Source organism: Rattus norvegicus, chromosome 15 (assembly GCF_036323735.1).
Source record: "Rattus norvegicus strain BN/NHsdMcwi chromosome 15, GRCr8, whole genome shotgun sequence".
NCBI lineage: Eukaryota > Metazoa > Chordata > Mammalia > Rodentia > Muridae > Rattus > Rattus norvegicus.
The window spans coordinates 34691614-34713397 of NC_086033.1; the positions used below are offsets into that span (position 1 = coordinate 34691614).

Sequence of the window (21784 nt, forward strand, 5' to 3'; positions counted from 1 at the left end):
TTTGTTACAATGCAAATCTCTTAGTTTCCTTTCTGAATTACCACATCCCTCTTTCCTCGGGAATTGCTTTATTATTTAATTTTTCCTGTCTTACTGAACATTTTCTACACTCTACTCAAGTAATTGAGTTCAGTTAAAAAGTAATAGAATTAGAGCCAGGCATGATGGGATTGCAGCATTACACCTGTAATGCCAGCACTGAGGAAGCAGAAGCAGGAGAATCATTTCAAAGTCATCCTCAGCTACATCACAAAGTCAAGGCTAGTCCAAACTGTTTGGATGTGTGTGTGTGTGTGTGTGTGTGTGTGTGTGTGTGTGTGTGTGTGTGTGTGTATCTATCTCAGAAACAACAAAATTACTGCAATGACATGATCTGAAACTTAAAGGAAAGGCAGTGCGTGGTCTGCCTGTAGTCCCAGCTGCTAGGGAAGCTGGGGCAGAAGGTCCAGGGTCTGAGTGGCTTACACAACGCCATCTCAAACCAATCTGTGGATGTAGCTAAACAGCAGAGCATTGGCCGAGTATGTGTCAGACCTTTGCTTCAATTTCCAAAGCCACAAAAATAATACATATAAACAAATAAGGGTTGGAGGTTAGAGAGTTCTGAAAAGGAGGTATTGGCAACAAATCATGTGTGGTTGCTCTTGACCTATGGCTATGAAATAACAAGATATGAAGCCATTGGGTTTTGGAAGTTAGACACACCATAGGCAGTTTTGCCCAGTGTATTATGGTCTGGGTTTTTGTTTGGTTTGGTTTGGTTTTACCTCAGAAAACTTATGCTAAGACTTGATCCTCAGTGCAACAGTATTGGAAGGTAGAGCCTAATGGGAGATTTTGGGTTCGTGAGAGCAGTTTTTCTTGGAAGAGTGAACTTTGCTCTGGATTAATTACCAAGGGAGTGGGTGGTTTCAAAGCAAGGCTGCCTCTCACTGCCTCTTTAGCATACACCCACTTGCCCTTCCATTTCACCGTGAGTTGAAAGTCCCATCAGAAACCAAGTAAGAAAAGTAGCCATGTGCCAGCCACGGTGCTGAATTTCTTGACTATTCGCATGTGTATTTTCTACATTCTCCTTAAGTCAAACAATTAGATTTAATTTACAAAGTAATAAAATTAGAACTGTGCATGGTACTACATAGACTATTATCCCAACACTTGGGAGCTGGAGCCTCTCAAACAGTGAGCTACTACACATACCACTGTGTTTACAGGGTACATGACAGTTCGTTATATAGCAAGAGAAAGATGGGCTAGGTCCCGTTTGATTTCAGTGTCTGTAGGTATGAGCCTCTTTATTAAAAGGATTGAGTTTAGTTTGGCAATGTTTAAAATGTTGTCTCATTAACCTGAGAACCTAACTAGCTACTACTAAAACAAAGTTTCAAATCCTTTATGAAAATTACGTAGTCTTCCATATTAAGTTTCCTATCCTGTCGTCAGTGGTTTTAATTCAGTTAGTAGTTCATGCCTTAAGCTGGCTAAGCCTTTTTCAGATACGATTCTTTTGAATGTCTTTGTATTGCTATAAGGAAGCATCACAGACTGCGTTGGTTATAGGCAGTAGAAATACTGCTCACACTTCTGGAGTCTCAGAAGTCTGAGGTCAAGGCATGGAGTGGGGAGGTTCTGGTCTCCCTTCTTCTAAGAGTTAACCTCTGTTGCATTGTTCATTCAGACAGCGCAGATGCCATTTCCTTAACTGGCAGGAGGATAAGAATGAGTCAGTGTTCCTTCCACTCAAACATTTTACACGAGCATCTAGTCCCATTCACTAGAGCAGAGACTTAATGGCTCAGCCACCTCTCTTGTTGCATTGGGGTTAAGCTTCAATGTGATTTGGGAGGGAACAAAACTAAACATTAGAAGTAAAAATACTAGTCCAATTATCTTAAATACATGTGGAATAAATGAAACCTTTTATATCTGTTAAGTATTGGCAACTACTTTTAACATTAGGATTACTGGCTTCAAGTTATTGATTTATTGAACAGTGGGGCTCTTCAAGGACTGACACTGGAGAAAATCTCAGTTAGTCTTCATGGCGACTTTGAGGGTTAAAATGAAAATCTACGTCTGACTCAGCTGCTCTGTCTTCTTGCGTACTCCTTAGCGCTACTGAATGTCACACTGAGGACTACGTAAAAACTGGTTTGTTTGGTTCAGTTTGATTTTCTAGCATCTGTTACATTTACAGACTCATCTCCTTCTCAAATAAAGTTACTTTTTAATTCTTGAAACTGGATGGTTTTGTTTTTGCTTTGTTTGTCATTTCTTATAATCTTTAATGCTCCTCTTAAGGCCCCAGTTGCAGGTACTATTATACATCCATTTGTTTCTCTGAGAGATATTTTAGATCTTAGGCATTTTATAGCTCCTTGGTCTTCTCTCCATGCTTGTTTCACTATTTTAGAGTTCCATGTCCCTGCTAAGCTATAGACCCTAATTCTAGATTGTTCTTATGCCAGTTTTTCATTACATTATTTACTTTTAATTTATGTATTTTCCTAAGATAGCAGAAGTTTCATATGATTAAGCCTTTAGGATATTCCCAGTGTTGATGTAGTTGTAAACCATGGAGTCCTCCTTCCATGTTTCCAACTGTAGTCCTTAGTCTGCAGGATTGCGGCGCATCTGTTGTTCCAGAACTCATTTCTCCTGGCAAGACCTTCATTCCTCTCCTGTATTAGAGCCCTGTTTTCTGGATCCTGTGTCCATCACTTTAGTTTCCTTCTCTGTTTTGGTTGTACTGTCCTACATTGATTTCCTCAGAAAAGGGAGAGAATAAGAGGTAAATATGAGCCTGCCTGCCTACTGGCTCTGTTTTCATTTGATAATTTGGGTAAAGGGAAAAAATGCTGTTGGTTAAGTTTCATACTGTAGCTTTTTATAGTTTAAACTACATCTCAGTCAGAATCTTGAAGAAGGATAAAAATAGTAGTGCTGGAACAATTGGAAATTCCAGCCTAGGGATTCATATAGGAAACTGGGAGATTTCCCACATTCTCGCCTTAGACCTATGATAACAGGCACCATCTCAGCTCTCACGGATGCTTACTACCCCGGAACTAACCAGTGCTGTGCCACCTGCTTCTGCTTTTCCAGTCAGTAATGTCCGTTGCTTCCTCTGTTGGGAACACTGTGTTACTGCACCAGTCTTTCAGTTTTGAAATGATAAAACAAATTTCATAGCCCTGTATGTATGCTGAAGAGATATAAAGTCTGGACCATCCATTTGCGGTTATTTCATAAAAGTCAGTTTATTCTTATTCAAGTTTCTGTATAATTGAACTTCCCAAAGGAAGAACAGACTAACAGAGAGGCCTGTTAAATCTGTGATTCTTGATTTCATAACTTTTTAAGGATTGCCTGGACATCGAGAAGTAGAAGTTAAATATGTGGACTTTGGTAATACTGCAAAAATAACACTTAAAGATATGCGGAAAATAAAGGATGAGTTTTTGGAACCTCCAGAGAAGGTAATTTACCTGTTACAAACACTACAACTAGAATATTAGCCCTCATAGAAATCATTTTCTACATAGAAATGTCATGTTAATGACATTTTTGTCTATAAATAATGCCTGATACAAGGACTATAGACAGTGTTACTTTATAGATAAAAATACTCTTGAAGAAACACTGTGTAGGCCTAAAAGGTAGAGCTCTTGCCTAGCATGTACAAGGCCCTGGGTTCAGTCCCATGGTGTGTAGTAATAATAATACAGTGCCAAATAAACATTAATATTTAGTAAATGTGTATTTTGGTCATAAGTATTTACTGGTATATAACTTTTCATTCATCGTTATGAGCTCATGTCATGTGCTAAGAGTTTCAGTTTTGTGACATATTGAGTTATAATACTTATCTCAGAAGTACTTCAACTGTTGTTTAATTTTGTGTAGATAGCCAAATAGAGAAATGTGGGAGACTATGTAAAATACTTAACCGTATGATCTCAGTGGAGTGGGATAAGACAGAGGCTTATTTCTAGCTTATCTTTTCTTGTTATTTAAACTTCTACTAAAATGCCATTTTTAAAGATTTTTGTCACTTTTAAAAGTGCATTATATCTTATTTTTACTTTGCATGTGTGTGTGCACATACACAGCATGTCACAGTACTCATGTAGTCAAAGAGACAACTTGTGGAAATTGGTTTTTTCCTTCCATCATGTGGGCCCCAGGCATGGGACTCGGATTTTCTGACTTGGAAGCATTTCCCTTTACCTGTGGAGCCATCTTGCCAATTATAAAAAGAAACTAGAAAATGCCGATGAGCAAAATCAGTGGGGCCAGAGAGATGACTTCATTATTAAGAGCACTGGCTGTTCTTCCAAGGACCCAGGTTTGATTGCTAGCACCCAGCTGGTGGCTCACAGCCATTTGTAACTCCAGTTGCAGAGCCCCTAATGCCCTCTGTGGTGTCTGTGGGCACCGAGAGTTCAGGACTGCATGTGATGCACAAATATACAGAAGAACACTCACGTGCACTACACAAATAAATGGATATCGTATGATATATTTAATACTAACCAGGCATGGTGACACACACCTTTAATCTCAGTATCCAGGACACAAAGGCAGACAGATCTCTGTGAGTTCAAGACCAGCTTGGTCTACATACCAAATTTTGTACTAGCCAAGTTACATGGAGGACCCTGTCTCAAAAAACAAAACAAAAATACTGAGTGTTTTTACTTTATGTTCTTGAAGGATATGTCATTTATGGTGTTTTGTTTTGAGACAGACATTTACTGCCATCCTCTGTAGCTCTGGCTGGCCTGGAACTTGCCATGTAGACCAGACGGCCTCAAATTCACAAGAGATCCCCCTACCTCTGCTTCCCAGGTTCTGGGATTAAAGCAGTGAGCTACCAGGTTTGGTCATCTTTCACATTCTTAGCAGTTGTAGAATGAATATAAATTGTCCTGTCTCTCTGTATGTCTGCCTTTACAATATATCATAAATGACTTTTAAATGAATGCTTACTATTCTTGTATATGAATTGCAACAATTTCAACCAAATTGCTAATTCCAATAACTTTTGGTTATGAAGTTATTTCATGGGTACTTTATGCACTTGATGATTCCTAAGTAGTTTGAATTAGACAGTTTATTGATTTTGAGGATTTTACTTGATTTGTTTGGAGGCTTTCTTTCTTTGAAGCTCTGGAGTTAGAACCTAGGACCTCAGGCTTGCTTTTCCAGTGCAGTACTAACCAGGCTGTGTAAACGTTAGCTTTCTACACTTACATAAAACTTTAAAGTAACTAGAAATTAAGTTTATATTCTTAATGATGGAATTTTGTTTGATACAGGCAATTAAATGTAAACTGGCATTTATTGAACCAAGTAAAAGATCACACTGGTCCAAAAAGGCTAAAGAAAAATTTGAAGAAAAGACTCAAGATAAATTTGTGACATGTTCTGTTATTAGTAAGATATTTCTATTTTTCTCTATTATTGTTATTGTTATTATCATCTAAATAAGATTAACATTATTTAACAATGATCATATCTTAGAGCAAATTCAATGCACCTTGAGAAATAACATTCATTGAGAATTAGGATTGGGGGATTTTATCTCCTGTAAGCCTTACAGACAAAGCACACCAGACCAAAAAAACATAGCATTAAAGACTAAAATCATCCTTACGGCAGATATAATGGTTTGTACCTGTAGTCTCTGCAACTTGGGAGGCTGAGAATCACTGGGGCCCAGGAACTTGAGGTCAACTCAACAACATAGCCAAGCTCCATTAAAACAGTGAAACCATCAAGTCACCTTCACTGTGGCCCCTTGCAAACCTAAAGCCAGAAATTAGCTTGCTTGTCTGCATTTGCAGAATCTAAAGTTTAGTCTTAGGCAACTGAACGGAGACAGAACATGGTTGGTAAATAGCTTTTGTTTGCTTGCTTGCTTGCTTGCTTGCCTGTTTTTCTCTCCTTTATTTGTCCTAAGTGAATTCAGTTGTAGAGTCTCTCCACATTTTGAGAAAAGATATACCAGTTTTGGAAGTGCTCAGGTCTAAAACCCTGGTTGACCACTAACCCACAGTTTTCTAACACACACATGTTCTGAAAATCAAAGGTTGATTGTCTGAGTCTGATTTGAATTGTTAGGATGATAATCCTTTTTCTGGAAGCCTTATTGGAAAGCCTTTATCTCCTTTACAGTAAGCACACATCCTACCTCAAGATAGTAATGTGTGTGAACGCTTGCCCCATACTCCATTATGGTATTCATTGTATACAGTGTTTGTGCCTTCCTCAACTTGAAGAATTCTGAATCTCCAAACATCTGGCCCTAAAGGTTGTCAATAAGGAGATGGGAATCTTGGATAGAAACACACTCGTGCACGCGCGCGCGCACACACACACACACACACAAGAAAAAACTTAATATGTACATTCCTATGCAAATTTTATCTTTACCAACTAACATCTGCCAGAGTTGGGTTCAGTGAGTTCTAGTGTACAAGATGCATAGGCCATATTTATTTAGAGAGGATTTATAGCTGCTTCCCAATTCTGTCACATTATCATTAGATGAACCCAACTAGCATAAGAGGAGTCTACTGTGTACAGAGAAGAAAGAGAGCTGAGATGGACCACTGAAGGTTGAATAGCTTAAAAAATGATGCAGTGTCTATGATAACTTTGTTTTCATAAGAAATTTTCAAAAATATTCAGTTGAAGAGTAAAATAATTACAGAAATTGCATCCTTGGTCTGTAGAATTTTTACATCTGGCTTCTCTGAGATAAACAACAAAGTCCTTGAACGAATCCCTCTGAATTTGAAACAACTTTAATCTGATTAGCTGCTGCTCAACCTTTGTGTACAAAAACTTTGAGTTTAGCAGCTTTCTTCAGTACTACTCCATGGAAATACAGGGCATTTGTTTATCTTTATTACATGGGTTTGTTAGCAGGGGGGATAAGGCACATGCATGGACATCAGAGGAAAACTTACACCTTCCTTCCACCATGTGAGTCCCAAGAATCAAACTCAGGTCATGAGGCTAGGCAGTAGGTAGCTTGTCCCTCCCTCTCAACCCACCTCCCAGCTATCATGCTGGCCCTTGGATTTCTTTTTTAATTACTCTCTTTTTCATTTAATCATGTGTTAATACCAGTGATAGCCACCACTAATTATACCATAGTTGTTAACTAGGATAATTTGATTTAAGGAGTGCCAAAGGGTCCTGCACAACCCAGCCACTACCCACCACCACCTCCACTTCGTCCCTGTTTGCTTGTGAGCTGATGACATTGGGACTGTAGAACAGCCACGGCCGAGAAGGTAGCTCTCCAGCAGTGTGGATTCCCAGCTCATGGAGCAGGGAGCGTGGAGGAAATCCAGGGTGGCAATAAAGAATGGCTTGGAATGTTAGCCCTGTGGCATTTAAAGAACTGTGTACGAAGTAGGAGGGTCAGGGTAGCAAGACTCACCACTGCTTAGCCATCTGTTTATAGATAATTTCCATGAGACATTGAACAGTACCCCGAAATGATATTTCATTTGTTGAAAACAGTTTTCTAATATGTATTCTTAAACTATATAATATGTTACTGCTGGCAATTGGTTATCTTTTTATTGAATATCATTCCAATTAGCAACTACCAACTGCTGTTAATTTTGCAAAAGGTATAGTCATACATTGTCAGTATATGCTGGAAGTGGTGTTCTTACAGGCTGGAGAGAGGGCTCAGCAGTTAGCAAATAGATCTTCCTGAAGAAATGTGTTTACTTGTTCAGAACCTTACTAAGCAAGTTCCTTGCTATATACTATTAAGAAATAATTTCACCCTCAATTAACTCCTAGTTTAGATACAAAAAGGCAGTTTTCTCAGAGAAAAATTAGTTTGGCCTAAATAAACAAAAGTAACTGAAAAAATACTAGTTATTTGAGACTTCTAGATTTTTGTTTGTTTTAAAATCTTTATTAGCATTAAAACTATAAATCATCCAAAATAATCACTGGCCTAAGTTAATTTTCACTTACTTTTGTTCTTTTATTCTCCATAAAGCAATACATGAATATACAACAATATTTCTTCCTTTGAAAATATATTAATTTATAGTTTATGAATCCAAAACTTTAAACTGCTTTTGGTTCATTATAGAAAAAAATAGCACATTATAACTAAAAACGTATAGTACTCTATATGCTGTCCATTTGGGTAACTATTGGCAACCTCTATGGCTTCAGAATACTGCTCTAACTCCTAGGGAAACTAGCATTATTCAGCCAGAAATTTTACACATGGAAAAGTCATAAGTTGCTTCCAGTTTTTAAAAAACAAGTTTGCTGATATGTACAACTGTCAGTGTATATCTTTCCTTTCCCAAACTAGTCTTCATGGTTTCACAGAGATCCTGGAAAACGGTGTGCTCTTGGTTGAGCTTTTCGATTCCCGAGCTCCTGGAACAAGCGCTGTTAGCATTAATGAGCAGCTTGTGAAAGAAGGCCTAGCATCTTATGAAGCAGGGTAAGTAGTTGGTAGAGCATCACTTTAGTTCCTGGGTAATGTTTTAGTCACAAGAAGAGCAAGACATTTCCCTAGTCCTGCATCAGAGAAAAGATGGTAAGGGGGATAGTTGGAGGCATTCGTTTAATGAGGAGTAAAGCATCCTTCTTTTCATTCTTAGGAACCCTGAAACCCTGAAAATCAAGAGAAGGGTTTCTTGCCTAGAGGTAGTGTCACAAGCCTTTAATCCCAGCACTGGGGATGGGGTTGGGGTGGGAAGAGGCATGCAGATCTGAGTTTAAGGCCAGCCTGGTCTACAGAATGAGTTCCAGGACAGCCAGAGCTACATAGAGAAGCCTTACCTAAAAAAAAAAAAAAAAAAAAAAAAAACCGGAGGGAGGGAGGGAGGGAGGAAGGGAGGGATTCAAAACTTCCTGAGATCACCATTACTTCTAGGAAAAAGAGGCTTACATCTTACTTCCACGCAGAATCTGCTTAAGCAGCGTCTTGGGCCTATTTAGGAAAACCAGGACTAGAAAGCACTAAGGATAGTAAGAGTCTGCACTCCCAACCTTAGAAATTTTTATTTTCCTAAGTTTCTGAAGAGTTAGTTTAGCCAGGGTGAAGCATTATTGTCCTAAGTAAGGAGCAGTCAGTGACTGAGGTGATCTTAGAAGCAATGGAGCCTTTTGCAAAGAAGGTTGCCCTTACAGAGTCTCTTAGAGAACACCTCATGCCTGTATGAAGCCTTCAGAAAAGCCAGCGTTTACGCATCTGTTAGCATAAGCAGAGACAATAACCTGCAGTAGGGCTGCAGTGACTCCTACCAATAATGCCATCACCATGTTCCCCTTCACTGTCAAGTCACACAAACGGAAGGGGAAAGCTGAAAGTAAATACTTAATACTGTATTGAAACTATTCCCTCAAATGCGGGCTTTGGGGGCATGCATGTGTGCAGGCATGCATACATACACACAATCATGTACATGTGCATGTATGCAGGTGAAAATACATGTATCCATATGGAAACCAGAGGTCAGATGCAGGTGTCATTCCTTTGGAGCCATGCAAATTTTTTATGAGACATTATCTTTCTATCTGAGGCTCACATAGTATGGTAGGCTAGCTGGCCAGCAAAACACAGGGATCCTCCTGTCTCTGTTTCCAGAGAACATACATGTGCCACTAGGTCTATTTTTTGGTTTGGGAGGGGAGGGTTGTTGTTATTGATGTTTGGGTGCTGGGAATCAAACTGGGGTCTTCATGCTTGCATGACAAACACTTTACCAACTGAGCTATCTCTTTAGCCCCAAAGATAGGATTTCTTCAAGTTGCATAGATAATTAAGTTAATTTTGATAAACATGAAGTCATATACCATCAAGTTATGCTGTGACTTCTACATGTGCACAGCTACATGCACATACCACATACATACAAAGTAAATGTAAACCATAATCATAAGCCATTATCTATGGTGAATATGAAGTCTAGAGTAAAAGGAAATTATAAACTGTGGCCAAACAAACCTTTCTTCTAAGATCAGGAATAAAAAACTAAGTCAGTTTCAGAATTTCTGTTCAGCAAAATACTGGATTCATAACAGAGCACTTAAACAAGAACAAGACAAGCATCCAACATGGACTAGAAATATATAAAATTATTGTTGTTCATAGGTAATTTGATCTTACATGTAAAAGCATTTAAAAGGTCCACAAACTATTATAACTAATAAAGTTAAAAATCAGTGGGATGAGTTCAGCATGTTAGGGTCTCAAAATGAATTGCCTTCCAAAAAGGTTCTCAACAGTGGATGAGATAATTCAGAGTTGTGTGAATGTAGGGGCTTTAACACAGTCAATGAATTTATCCACTGATGGATTCATAACTTAATGGTGTTATTGGAAAGGATGTAAACTTTTGGAGGTTGGGACTAACTGGAGGATGGAGGTCACAGAGGCTGTAACTGTGGGGCCGTATTTTGGCTCAGGGTCTTCTCTGTCTCACTCTTTCCTAGCCACCTTGAGGTAAGCAGCCTCCACCACACACTCCTTCCATCATGCTGCTCTTCTGCCTCATCTCAGACCCAAAAAATGGGCCCCACCGGCCTTTGACTAGAACATCTAGAAACAAATCTTTCCTCCTTAGCTGTTTCTTCCAGCTATCCACCACGTGATAAAAAGGCTAACAACAAAAAGACAGCCCCACTTATGCAATAACGAGCATTTTACAAAGGATGAATGCAGTTCCGTCTATTGTAGCATCAAGAAGAGGAATGTGCTTTAAGAATTAGTCAAAACGAGACTGAAGACATGGCTCAGCAGCAAAGAGCACTGGCAGCTCTTCCACAGGAACCCAGCTCAATTCTCAGCACCCAGATGGTGCTCAGGACCATCTGTGACTCCAGTTCCAAGGGACCCATCACTCTGCCTTGGCCCTTGCAGGCACTACATGCACATGGTCCACAGACATTGGCAGGCAAAACACTCAGACATATAAAATAATTAACCAAGGAGGGAAAACTTATACAGTGCAAATCAGAAAACTTTTCTGAATGATGTTAAAGAAGACATCAATAAAAGGAAATTCATCCCATTTATGGATTAGAACACCTGATGCAATCAGTACAACCCCAAGTGAGCAAGAGATTAATGATCTATATCCAAATCCTAATCATACAGTTTTGCAGAAATAGAAAAATCCATACGAAAATTCATATGAATCTTCATAGTAAGTAGAAGAGTCCCAAAGAATCCAATGGATATGTACATCCTGATTTCAAATCTTACTACAAAGCTTCAGTAATCAAAACAGTATGACACTAGCAAGTATACGAAACAATAAATAAATACATAACTCTGGTACCCAGAAGAGATGTAATGGGTAAAATAAATAGGATTAGCAACATATAAATGAGAAAGCAGGAAACATAGAATTATTTCATTCATCTCTCAGTGAGGATGAAACCCTGTGGGTCATGTATGGGGTAGGGGTAAGATCATGAGCCTGAGTCAAGTAAAACTAGAAGCAGATAATACTTCAAAAAGAAAGAGTAGCTGTATTGAGTTCAGCTGAAAACTACCCAGTAGATTTAGCAAGAACAAAACAAAAACAACCAAACAAAGAAACCAAAGCAACAGCAAAATACCTGTCAGTGATCTTTGAACTAGATCTCAGCTTTTTTTCTTCATCCAGTTGTCTGAGGTTAGAATATAATCTGTTAAACATCAAATACTTAAGTCGTTTTACTTAATGCATTCTAGTGGTAGTTACATCCTTGTTAACAAACCGGTAACTTTTTACTGATTGATACTCTGTAGCCAACGGTTGATAAACCCTGAATTGTCTCTGTGAGTTCAGAGTATCAATGGGAAGAGTTGAAGTTATGAATAAGGTTGGTAAGCTTATCTATTTTTAAAGTAGAAAATTTGGGTTTAGCTTTTCTTTTGTGTGCTTGCTTTGGTGTTGGCTAAGTAGCCTTTTAGAAGAAAAAATCAACTTTAGTAATTGCTATTGATAACAAAGTTAGGAATCAGAAAATCATAGGTGAAACGTGTTCCTCTCTAAAAGTAAGCAAGTATTAATACTGTACTGACTGTTCTTTTTGCCAACTTCTGTTATTTTTCAGATATACCCTGAAAGATAATTCTAAAAAGCATCTTGAAGTATGGGACCCTTCTCCTGAAGAAATCATTTCAAGTGAAATAAACAGCTTAAGTCCTCTCTCTGTTAACTCTCTGGCTAACGAGAGTTTCCAGTCGTTGTACAACAAGGAGCTGCCTGTGAGCATATGTAATGTGCTATCCCCGGAGAAGATTTACGTCCAGTGGTTGTTAACAGAGAACCTACTGACGAGGTATAGAGTGTGTGAGAGCAACTGCCATGTGCCTTATTCTTCATAGTCTGTGCTTCAAATCGCTAGACTCCATAGTGTTCTGTTTTAAAAGCCAGGAGATTATTTCAACTAAATTGTCTCTAAACTCTTTTTCTAAAGCATAACATCTCTGTTTTAGTTATTTTCATAATACTAAAGTGTATTAGTGTTGAGGATTGCAGTAACAAATGGGCTATTCTTTGCTGACATAGGACTTAAATTATAGTAAAGAAAGCTGATGAATAAAACAATGTAGAGTGATGATAAAAGTAAAGTATTTGAGGAGAATGGTTTTAAGATGGTCAGAGAAAACCTCACAGAGACGATGGCTTTTCAGATGTTTCCTTATCTGAGCACTCAGGAGGTAGAGACAGGAGGATCTCTATGACTTCAATCAGCATGTTCTACATAGTGAGACCCTGTCTGAAAGAATGAGTAAACAGACAGACAGACAGACACCTTTAAGCTGTACAAAATGGAATATAGCTGTATGAAAGCTCATATCCTAAAGTGCTGTCAAATGTGTCCCAAGTGAGACGGGAGAGCATCGGGGTATATCTACGGGGCCTTTCTCTCAGCACAAGGAAGAACTACTTCAAAGGTTTGGAAATGCTTTATGCACTCAAGGAACATTGCATTCGAATTCGACAGAGTGAAGTGAGCAAAGGGTTTGGGTTGAAAATATCTGGTGAGAGAATTCCATAAGAAGTTATTTTAAATTAAAATGCTTTGCGTCTGCACAGTTTAGAGGAGAAGATGGTAGCTGCTTACGAGCACTCCGAATGGAAGCCTGTGAAGTGGGAGTGTGATATGCACTGCGCTGTTAAGATCCCGGCTAAAAGTCAGTGGCGAAGAGGCCAGATCATCAGGATGGTTACAGACACACTGGTAGAGGTGAATGCAGACCTAAAATGCAATTGTGAAAGTGCATTTTTCATTTCAATCAGTCCTATGATTACTTAGTTCAATTCTTTTTAAAAAAAAAAAAGGTTTGTTTATTTTATGTATATGCATACACTGTCACTGTCTTCAGACACACCAGAAGAGAGAACAGATCCCATTGCAGATGGTTGGGAGCCACCATGTGGTTGCTGGGAATTGAACTCAGGACCTCTGGAAGAGCAGTCAGTGCTCTTAACCGCTGAGCCGTCTCTCCAGTCCACTTAGTTCAATTCTTATTATGAATTTCAATTTGAAAAAAAAATTGTTGAAATTTCCCCTAAACTTAAATTTCCTGCTCTCATAGGTCTTGCTGTATGATGTCGGTATTGAACTAGTAGTGAATATTCACTGCTTAAGAGAACTTCAAGAAAATCTAAAGACAATGGGAAGATTATCTCTGGAATGTTCACTTGTTGATATAAGGTAATTTTTGGCTAAGTAAATTAATTTTCTCATTGTATATTATTTTAAATACTTTAGTATGGTTTCTTGTCAGTTTTAATTAATACTTTCTGAAACTTTCACAAAATTTTACTAAGGGTTTTTTTGGTGGGTGGGGGTGGGGTATTGTTGAGATGAGGCCCTTCCATATAGTCCTAGAACTTGCTATGTAGACCAGACTGGCCTCAAACTCACAGAGATCCACCTGGTGCATGCCACCATGCCTGGATTCATTAAGGATTTTAAGAAGAGGAAATAAATATTTGATTCTATAAATTTAATAGCATTAAATAAATACAGGGAAGCTAAATAGATTTTTAAACTGTTGAGAATAAAAAGTTTTGAAGAAAACTAAAGGCAGATAGAAATATGTTTCATAAATTTCCAATTATATAGAAAGCTAGAAGTGCACATTAATAATAGTAGTAGCACATAGTGTGGAAGACCAACAGAAAATAGAATCTGAAAACTGAAAAATCAACTGGGTACTTGTAATTCTAGCACTCATACGCTTAAAAATCAGCCTGAGCTGCATAGCGAGATGGGTTCAAAAAGAGGAGGAAGAGGGGAAACCAAGGAGGAGGAGAAGGAAGTGGAGGAGGGGAAGGAAAAGGAGGAAGAAGAAGGAAGAAGAGAAAGAACAAGGAGGAGGAAGAAAAGGATTGGGGTTAATTCAAAATAAGATTATTAGCAAAAAATCAGAGTTTGAAAAGTTGACAGTTCACAAACCTCCCCCCCCCATCCCACCCCCGCCAAATGAGAAGAGATCAGAAATGTGGACTAAACTGGAGAAGCACAAAAGCACACTGACTGCTGAGATTGCCCAGTGGGTAGAGGCACTTGGCCGCAGTGCATAGTGAGTTTAGTCTCCTGGACCCACGTGCTGGGAAGAGAAACCTCCACGTTTGTATTATTTATATGTGTATATACATATACATATATACATATATATACATATATATACATATACACAGAGTATAATTTTAAAGGAGAATGCAGACAATTTTAATTTTGAAAAGAAAAATCCAAAAGATTCCAAAATAAAAAGGTCTCTAACACCCAAGAAGAATCAGTGTAAGTTTAGCAGACACCCCAAAGACAAAGCAGATAGCAGTACAACAAAGCAGATACTACAATGCAATCCTCGGACATACACGAAAGACTGTCAGAACTGTGGATTGAGAGTGTGTGGCTTATCCAGGAAAATCAATCAGAATGCCGAACTCCCAGAGATAACTCAGTAAAATTGGCTTTCAAAAGAAAGAAAAGGGGTTGGGGATTTAGCTCAGGGTAGAGCGCTTGCCTAGGAAGCGCAAGACCCTGGGTTCGGTCCCCAGCTCCGAAAAAAAGAACCAAAAAAAAAAAAAAAAAAGAAAGAAAGAAAGAAAAGCCTAAGTCATCACTAGTGCGTTATAACAAGAAAAAGTTAAGTGACATTATAAATATTTAAGGAAGATGGAAGCTATAGAAGTTATATCCAGCCAAGCTTCAGTGTAGCTATAGGACAGATAATACAGAGATAAAAGGTATATTATATGTGTATGCATAATATATATTATATATAATATAGATATGTGTGTGTATGTACCTGTCGGGGGGCCAAGTATGAAAATAGGAAAATGTGAAAATAACCCAAGTCCATGTTAACATTTGTTTTTCACGGTAGAGGGTCCCAGCTGTGCATGTGATTACATTATTTCTCAATATCTCAACACTCTGTGGTACCTGTTATAATAAAATAGTTACTGCTTTTGCTTCAGGCCAACTGGGGGAAGTGACAAGTGGACAGCAACAGCTTGTGACTGTCTTTCATTATACCTCACTGGAGCTATAGCAACCATAATCTTACAGGTGGGTAGCAGGTGTGCTGTCTGTTTTGTCACCTTGACACAGCTAGAGTCATCTGGATGGTAGTAGGAACCTCAACTGAGAAAAGGACCCAGCCCATTGTGGGTGGTGCCATCCCTGGCCTAGTGGTCCTGGGTTCTTAATAAGAAAGCAGGTTGAGCAAGCCGGTAAGCAGCACTCCTCCACGGCCTCTGCATCAGCTCCTGCCTCCAGGTTCCTGCCCTGTGAGTTCCTGTCCTGACTTCCTTCTATGATGAGCAGTGATGTGAAAGCGTAGGCCCTTTCCTCCCCAAGTTGCTTTGGTTGTGGTGTTACATCACAGCAGTAACCCTAAGTAAGATACAGGGTAAAACAGTTACAACAGATTCATACTTATTATCTTGTTGTAGTTTTCACCTATACTAAGATTATTTTCTTGTTAAGAAAATAACAGCAAAATATTGGGACTGTATTTCCAAACTATGTTGGTATTATACCTGTATATGTGGCATGGAGGCGTGCAGTAATAATCCCAGAACTCAGGAGGTAGAAGGAAGATGAGGAGTTAAAGGCCTAGCAAGGCATGCTGTGCATGACTTTAATCCTAGCACTTAGAAGGTAGAAAAATCTTTCTGAGCTGGAGGACAGCCTGGCATACACAGCAAGTTACAGAGCAGCCAGGCAGGGTTACATAGTAAGACTGTCTTAATTAAAAATAAATAAACATATAAATAAGTAGATGATATACGTGTGTGTGCGTGAGTGCGTGTGTGTTAAGGGACATGGCTCATATGTAGAGGTCAGAGTACAACTTAAAGTAGTTGGTTCTCCTTTTACCTTTGTGAGTTCTGGGAATTGAACTCAGGTCATCAGGTTTGTCAGTAAACAGCTTTACCTGTTAGTGAGCTTGCCCACCCAGAAAAACTAAAATAAGTAAATGGGTAAACAGGTGTTCGCCACTACTCATGTGGCTGAAGCAAAGTATTTCTAAAATCACATGCCTGAGTTGAAATTTTTGTTTAAAATATACCATATAAACTAAAGGAACTGGTAAAATGTTATGTGTTTGTGAATGTGGATTTGGGAAGCATGTATTCTACTTTTCTGTGTTTTTACTTTATTAAATTTCTTATGTAACTCACTTTCCATGTTATACTTTTAATGTATACTTTTGTCACTTTGAGAACTTCTCATATGAAGGAGAGAGTTTTGTAGTAGCTTCTCTTGTGTGCTGTAAGGAAGTAAAGCACACACTGGAAACTGTACAGAGTGAAGGGAACGGAGAAGCATGCTAACTGCTGATGCTTCCTTTTACCTCAGTTGGGAAGGGGAATTTTTTTTTTTTATTTTCAGTCTACTTGGTTGTGGTTTTTTGTGTCCCATGAGAATTTTATAGTTTGTCTTGTTCTTGATCCATTTCACCCTGATAGTAAGATCTTCCTAATTCATTCACAAAACAAACCTGGAAAGGGAAAGGATTTAAAAAGATGACAGTGGGGGTTGGGGATTTAGCTCAGTGGTAGAGCGCTTGCCTAGGAAGCGCAAGGCCCTGGGTTCGGTCCCCAGCTCCGAAAAAAAAAAGAAAAAAAAAAAGAAAAAAAAAAAGAAAAAAAAAAAGACGACAGTGTCTGTGTGTCTGTCAGTACTGACTCTCTTCCATGCTGTTCCCCTTCTATATTTAATATCAAAGTCTTGTTGTCTGGGATGGTTTTCTTACATAGAAAATGTAGAAGAAATTGTTTTGAAAAATACTGCTCATAAGATTTCACTTTTATCTCATAAATCACTTCAGGAAAACAGCACAACGTGGCCATTGCCTGTGAAAATTTTCTGCAGAGATGAAAAAGGAGAACGTGTTGATGTTTCTAAATATTTGATTAAAAAAGGTTTGGCTTTGAGAGATAGAAGGTACAGACTTTCAATTAACTTATCGACATTAATTTCTGATGATGCTTCATAATTGCTTCTGTGGGTGTTTTCAAACCTGAGCTGCATTTTATTTGCTCTTAAGGATGATTGATAGTCTAACTCCTAAAGCACCAGCTCAGAAATAGACGGCTTGCCTTCAGTCATGGCCGTCCGCTCTTACCTACTGAAGCTGGCTTATCACATACTGGTTTCCAAGAATGTGTGTGCACTTCTCAGTGAGAACTATGTTATTGGGATCTTGGATAGCTAGATTTATGACTGTATTAACCCAGAGAGGATGATTTACAAGATGGAAGAAAGACAGAGATGGGAGGAGTTCCCAAATAGGATACATTCCCTTTTTGTCCTTGTATAGAGTTCTCCACATGTAACATGGCATCAGATTCATGATGATGGAGACCCAGAATTTTGAAAGATAATGTTGTGGAGCCAAGAGAAGAGTAGTTACCAATTGTCACCGGTTCCAGCTGGTCTGGGTAGATTTACCTTTGCTGTTTGAGCTATTGTTGTTAAGGAGCTTTCGTTATGGTGAAAGAGAAGAGATGGCCATTGTGAACATCATAGCAGGAGAAGTTGAAGAAGGGGAGGAAGAGAAAAAAGAGGGGAAGAGATCCCTGATGGTCCTTGCTTTTAACAACTTTCCCATAGAACAGGGAGCCTTGGGCATAGCTCAAAGCCAGTTTCAGGGATGAGCATCATTGTTTGACAAAAGGGACACATTTGTTTTGTGAACAAACATTTTCAGCTTTTTGTTGATATGAAAAAAAGAAACAGGAATGATTTTATAGGGAAAAGGTAGAGGAGAAGACTCAAGTGCCTGTCTCTGGGTCAGAGGCCAGCGTCTGGATTTATACATCATGCAGGCATCATCTGTGTAAGACTGTGTTGAAGAACCATGTGAATGACTTGAGCCAGTTTGTAACTAGAGAGTAGCCTACAAACAGAAGACAAAACATATATTTAAGGAATTACCACAAGTATAGGTCCAGAGGTCAATGAAGAGTTTGAAAATTGATTTAAAATAGAATTTGCTGATAAGGAGGAATGAGGTAAATGAAAAAATTAATAATAGACCTCTGAAATGCTTATTTTATATTTAAGATAGGTTATATGGAAAGGCATTAGTGGGTAATGAGTTTGTTATAGATGGCCTCAAATTGATTTCATTTTTTTTGGTGGTATTGATGTGGTTTGTTTTGAGACAGAGTCTTGCTATGTAGCCCTAGCTGGCCTGGAACTCACTATATAAGCCAGGTTAGCCTTGAAGTCGCAAATGTCAAACTGCCTCTGCCTCTTAAATGCTAAGATTAAAAGCTTGTCCCACCAAAGTTAATTTCTTTAATTTAATTTTGAGGTTTCTATTACAAGAATATTAAGTCACAAATAGAGAAAGCCTGACTACTTAAACCACAGAAAATAGCATCTATAGCATTCTAACTCTTCAAATTCCATGGTTGAAGTTTTGATACCGTGCGCAGCTGCTTGAAGTTCCAGCAGAGATGTAGCTTCCTGTCGGTGCCTCAGCTTACACAGCTTTTTGTTAGCCACATGGCCCGCCTTTGTGTGTGGTGGTATGTTTCATGTCCCAAGTTCCGAGGTCTGATGAAGATGAGACTGAGGTGTCAGGAAGATAGAGCTTCAGGAGAAAAATATTATCATCAAAGCCTCTAAGAAAAGAGCAAATCAGTATTTATAGAACGAATCTTTTGTATGATGCTCAGATACAAAACCCAAACAGTGGTAAATAAACCTTAGTCATTTTCCTGTGCAGTACTCCTAGTTCAAGAAACAAGCTGCCGGGGCTAGCGCTTACCTAGGAAGCGCAAGGCCCTGGGTTCGGTCCCCAGCTCCGAAAAAAAAGAACCAAAAAAAAAAAAAAAAAAAAAAAAAAAAAAAAAAAAAAGAAACAAGCTGCCAAGGCTGCTTTTACCACAAGTTCTAGCAGATTAATATCCAAAGGCTTATTACAAAGGCCTGAATATCACAAGAGGGACTTTTTTTTTTTTTTCCGGAGCTGGGGACTGAACCCAGGGCCTTGTGCTTGCTAGGCAAGCGCTCTACCACTGAGCTAAATCCCCAACCACAAGAGGGACTTTTATACACAATTGGCCCTGTCTTTTATACACTGTCTTCTGTGTGCGGCTCCATGCATTCTGATTGGATGTTTAAACTATTAGTTAGTGATGGGCGAATGAGAAGGTTGAGGGAAGGAAGGCAGAGGATAGTTCAGTTGATCTGCATACTCACGGGGATACTGGCCAACCCATGTGACCGACCATTTCCTGTTTCTCTTTCTCATAGGGCCTCCTCCTCCGCCAACACTCCCAAGTAGTCATCTTGATTCAACAGTCATTTAAGCCAGAGTTTGTCAATGTTACCATGGAAAAAACAAAAAACAATAATTAAATATATATTAAATTTTTCCTATTGGTTTCTTGTGTGAGTCAGGGAAGCTAATGATTTTTAGCTCCTTTATGTTTTTAGCAATATTTTAGAGGTATTATTAAATTTTATTTTATCGTTTTATGTGTATAAGTGTTTTGCCTAGCACCCACAGAGGTCAGATGAGGGTATCCAATCTTCTTGAATTGGAGTTACAGATGGTTGTGAGTCACCATGGTGTTCTGGGAATTGAACCCAGGTCCTCTTCAATAGCAGCCAGTGCTCTTAACTGCTGAGCCATCTCTTTAGCCCAAGAATGATTTAAAAACAAACAAATGAAAAAAGGAGTTTAAATCTTGGACTGTTTTGTGCAAAAGCAGAAACTTCTGGGGTCTTCTGCTATGGTGGGGCTACACTTTCACCAATAGCTCTCCAGCAGACCAGTACCAGGTATCCCAGCAAAGCAAAGGTTTCACTGGTAGTTCTGGTATCTTGTTCATCAGAACCACAGAAATCCAATATAACAAATGGCCCCAAAAGAGCCATTAAACTTCCTGTGAAACGTCACAAGCCTGGCCTCAGTCTTATGTATTGCTCTCAGCATCCTGACCTTCCCAGCTCTTGCAGAAAGGCTCTCCAAGTATCGAACACTTCTTGTAAAAAGTCACAAAGTCCTTTCACATTCCTCCCCAAAACAACATGATCAGGTCTGTCACAGAATAGTCCACAATCCTGGTACCACCTTGTCTTAGGGCTTCTGTTGCTGGGATGAAAGACTGACCAAAAAGGAAGCTGGGGAGGAAAGGGTTTATTCACCTTGTTTCACATCATAGTCCATCATGATGGAGGTCAGGACAGGAACTCAAGCAGGGCAGGTACCTGAGGGTGCTGCTTATTGATTTGCTTCCCGTGGCTTGCTCAGCCTGCTATTATAGAACCCAGGACCTTCTGACCAAACATAGCACCACCCACAATGGTCTGGACCCTTCCACATCAATAACTAAGACAATGCCCTACAGCTGAATATTTTGGAGGCATTTTCTTAGTTGAGGTCCCTTCTCTCAGATGACTGTAGCTTGTGTCAAGGTGATATAAAACTATCCAGCACATCGTCAGAGATAATGAAGCAGGTTTTATAGTTTTTAGAGAGGTAGATAGCAGAGCTGCCAGGGAGGCATGGTCTGCACTCCAGAGAATGATCTGTATGCTGCCATCTTGGTCCACCAAGCCATTTCCCTGCTTTCCTTTCCTCCTGTGACTGTCTAGCATGGTAGACTCAAGTACATCCTGGACTAGAGCAAATGTCTTAGTTAAATGTTAACACATATTTGAATGATTTTTTTCATATTGTTTTCTACACAGTTTTATCTTTGCTCCCATTTAGATATTTTCTTTTTTGGGTGTTACAGAGTGAGTAAATCAAGTAACAGCCATTCGCCTGAGAAGTCTCTGGAAATACCCCTGGAGCAAGGAGATTCAGTAGTTACTAAGTGCTTTCAAATTAACTTTGATACTAACAAGAAAATTGCTGATAAAGTCAATGAACACAAAGTACCCGAATCTAAGGAAAAATATTCAGAAAGCAGAACCAACGGATTCTATAAACCACCAGCTGTTCCTAACACGAGTTCATTTGAGGCAATAGTGAGCTGCATTGGTGATGATGGAACTATATTTGTAGTGCCTAAATTATCAGGTAAGGTCCATTCTGCTATTCAGCTTTCTCCAGTGACTGGGCCTAGCAGCTCATTTTCTATGATAGACACACCTGGAAATCTTGGCAGGATTTAACCTCTCTGAACGTCATTTTCAGGGACTCGTTAGGGGGACTAGATGATTTCACCCAGAACATGCGGAATGCTTTTACTAATCTTAGATAAGCTATTTAAGGGTGTTTTTTAGTTATTTTAAA

The 21784-nt window shown here is 39.0% G+C and overlaps 1 protein-coding gene across 3 annotated transcripts in view; it reads left to right on the forward strand.

The window, feature by feature from the left end:
- The window catches only part of Rnf17 (ring finger protein 17), a 138211-nt gene that overhangs the window by 88166 nt on the left and 28261 nt on the right, over positions 1-21784 (forward strand). For 2 of the 3 annotated variants that reach the window (XM_039093305.2, NM_001191685.1), the window contains exons 18-26: positions 3364-3479; positions 5322-5439; positions 8380-8497; positions 12106-12333; positions 13095-13245; positions 13598-13716; positions 15495-15585; positions 17354-17469; positions 21282-21568. In XM_039093305.2, the coding sequence (XP_038949233.1) occupies positions 3364-3479; positions 5322-5439; positions 8380-8497; positions 12106-12333; positions 13095-13245; positions 13598-13716; positions 15495-15585; positions 17354-17469; positions 21282-21568 (1344 nt within the window). Of the gene's footprint in view, positions 1-3363; positions 3480-5321; positions 5440-8379; positions 8498-12105; positions 12334-13094; positions 13246-13597; positions 13717-15494; positions 15586-17353; positions 17470-19791; positions 19913-21281; positions 21569-21784 lie in introns of those variants that run through there. The other variant, XM_039093306.2, reaches the window with a different exon arrangement.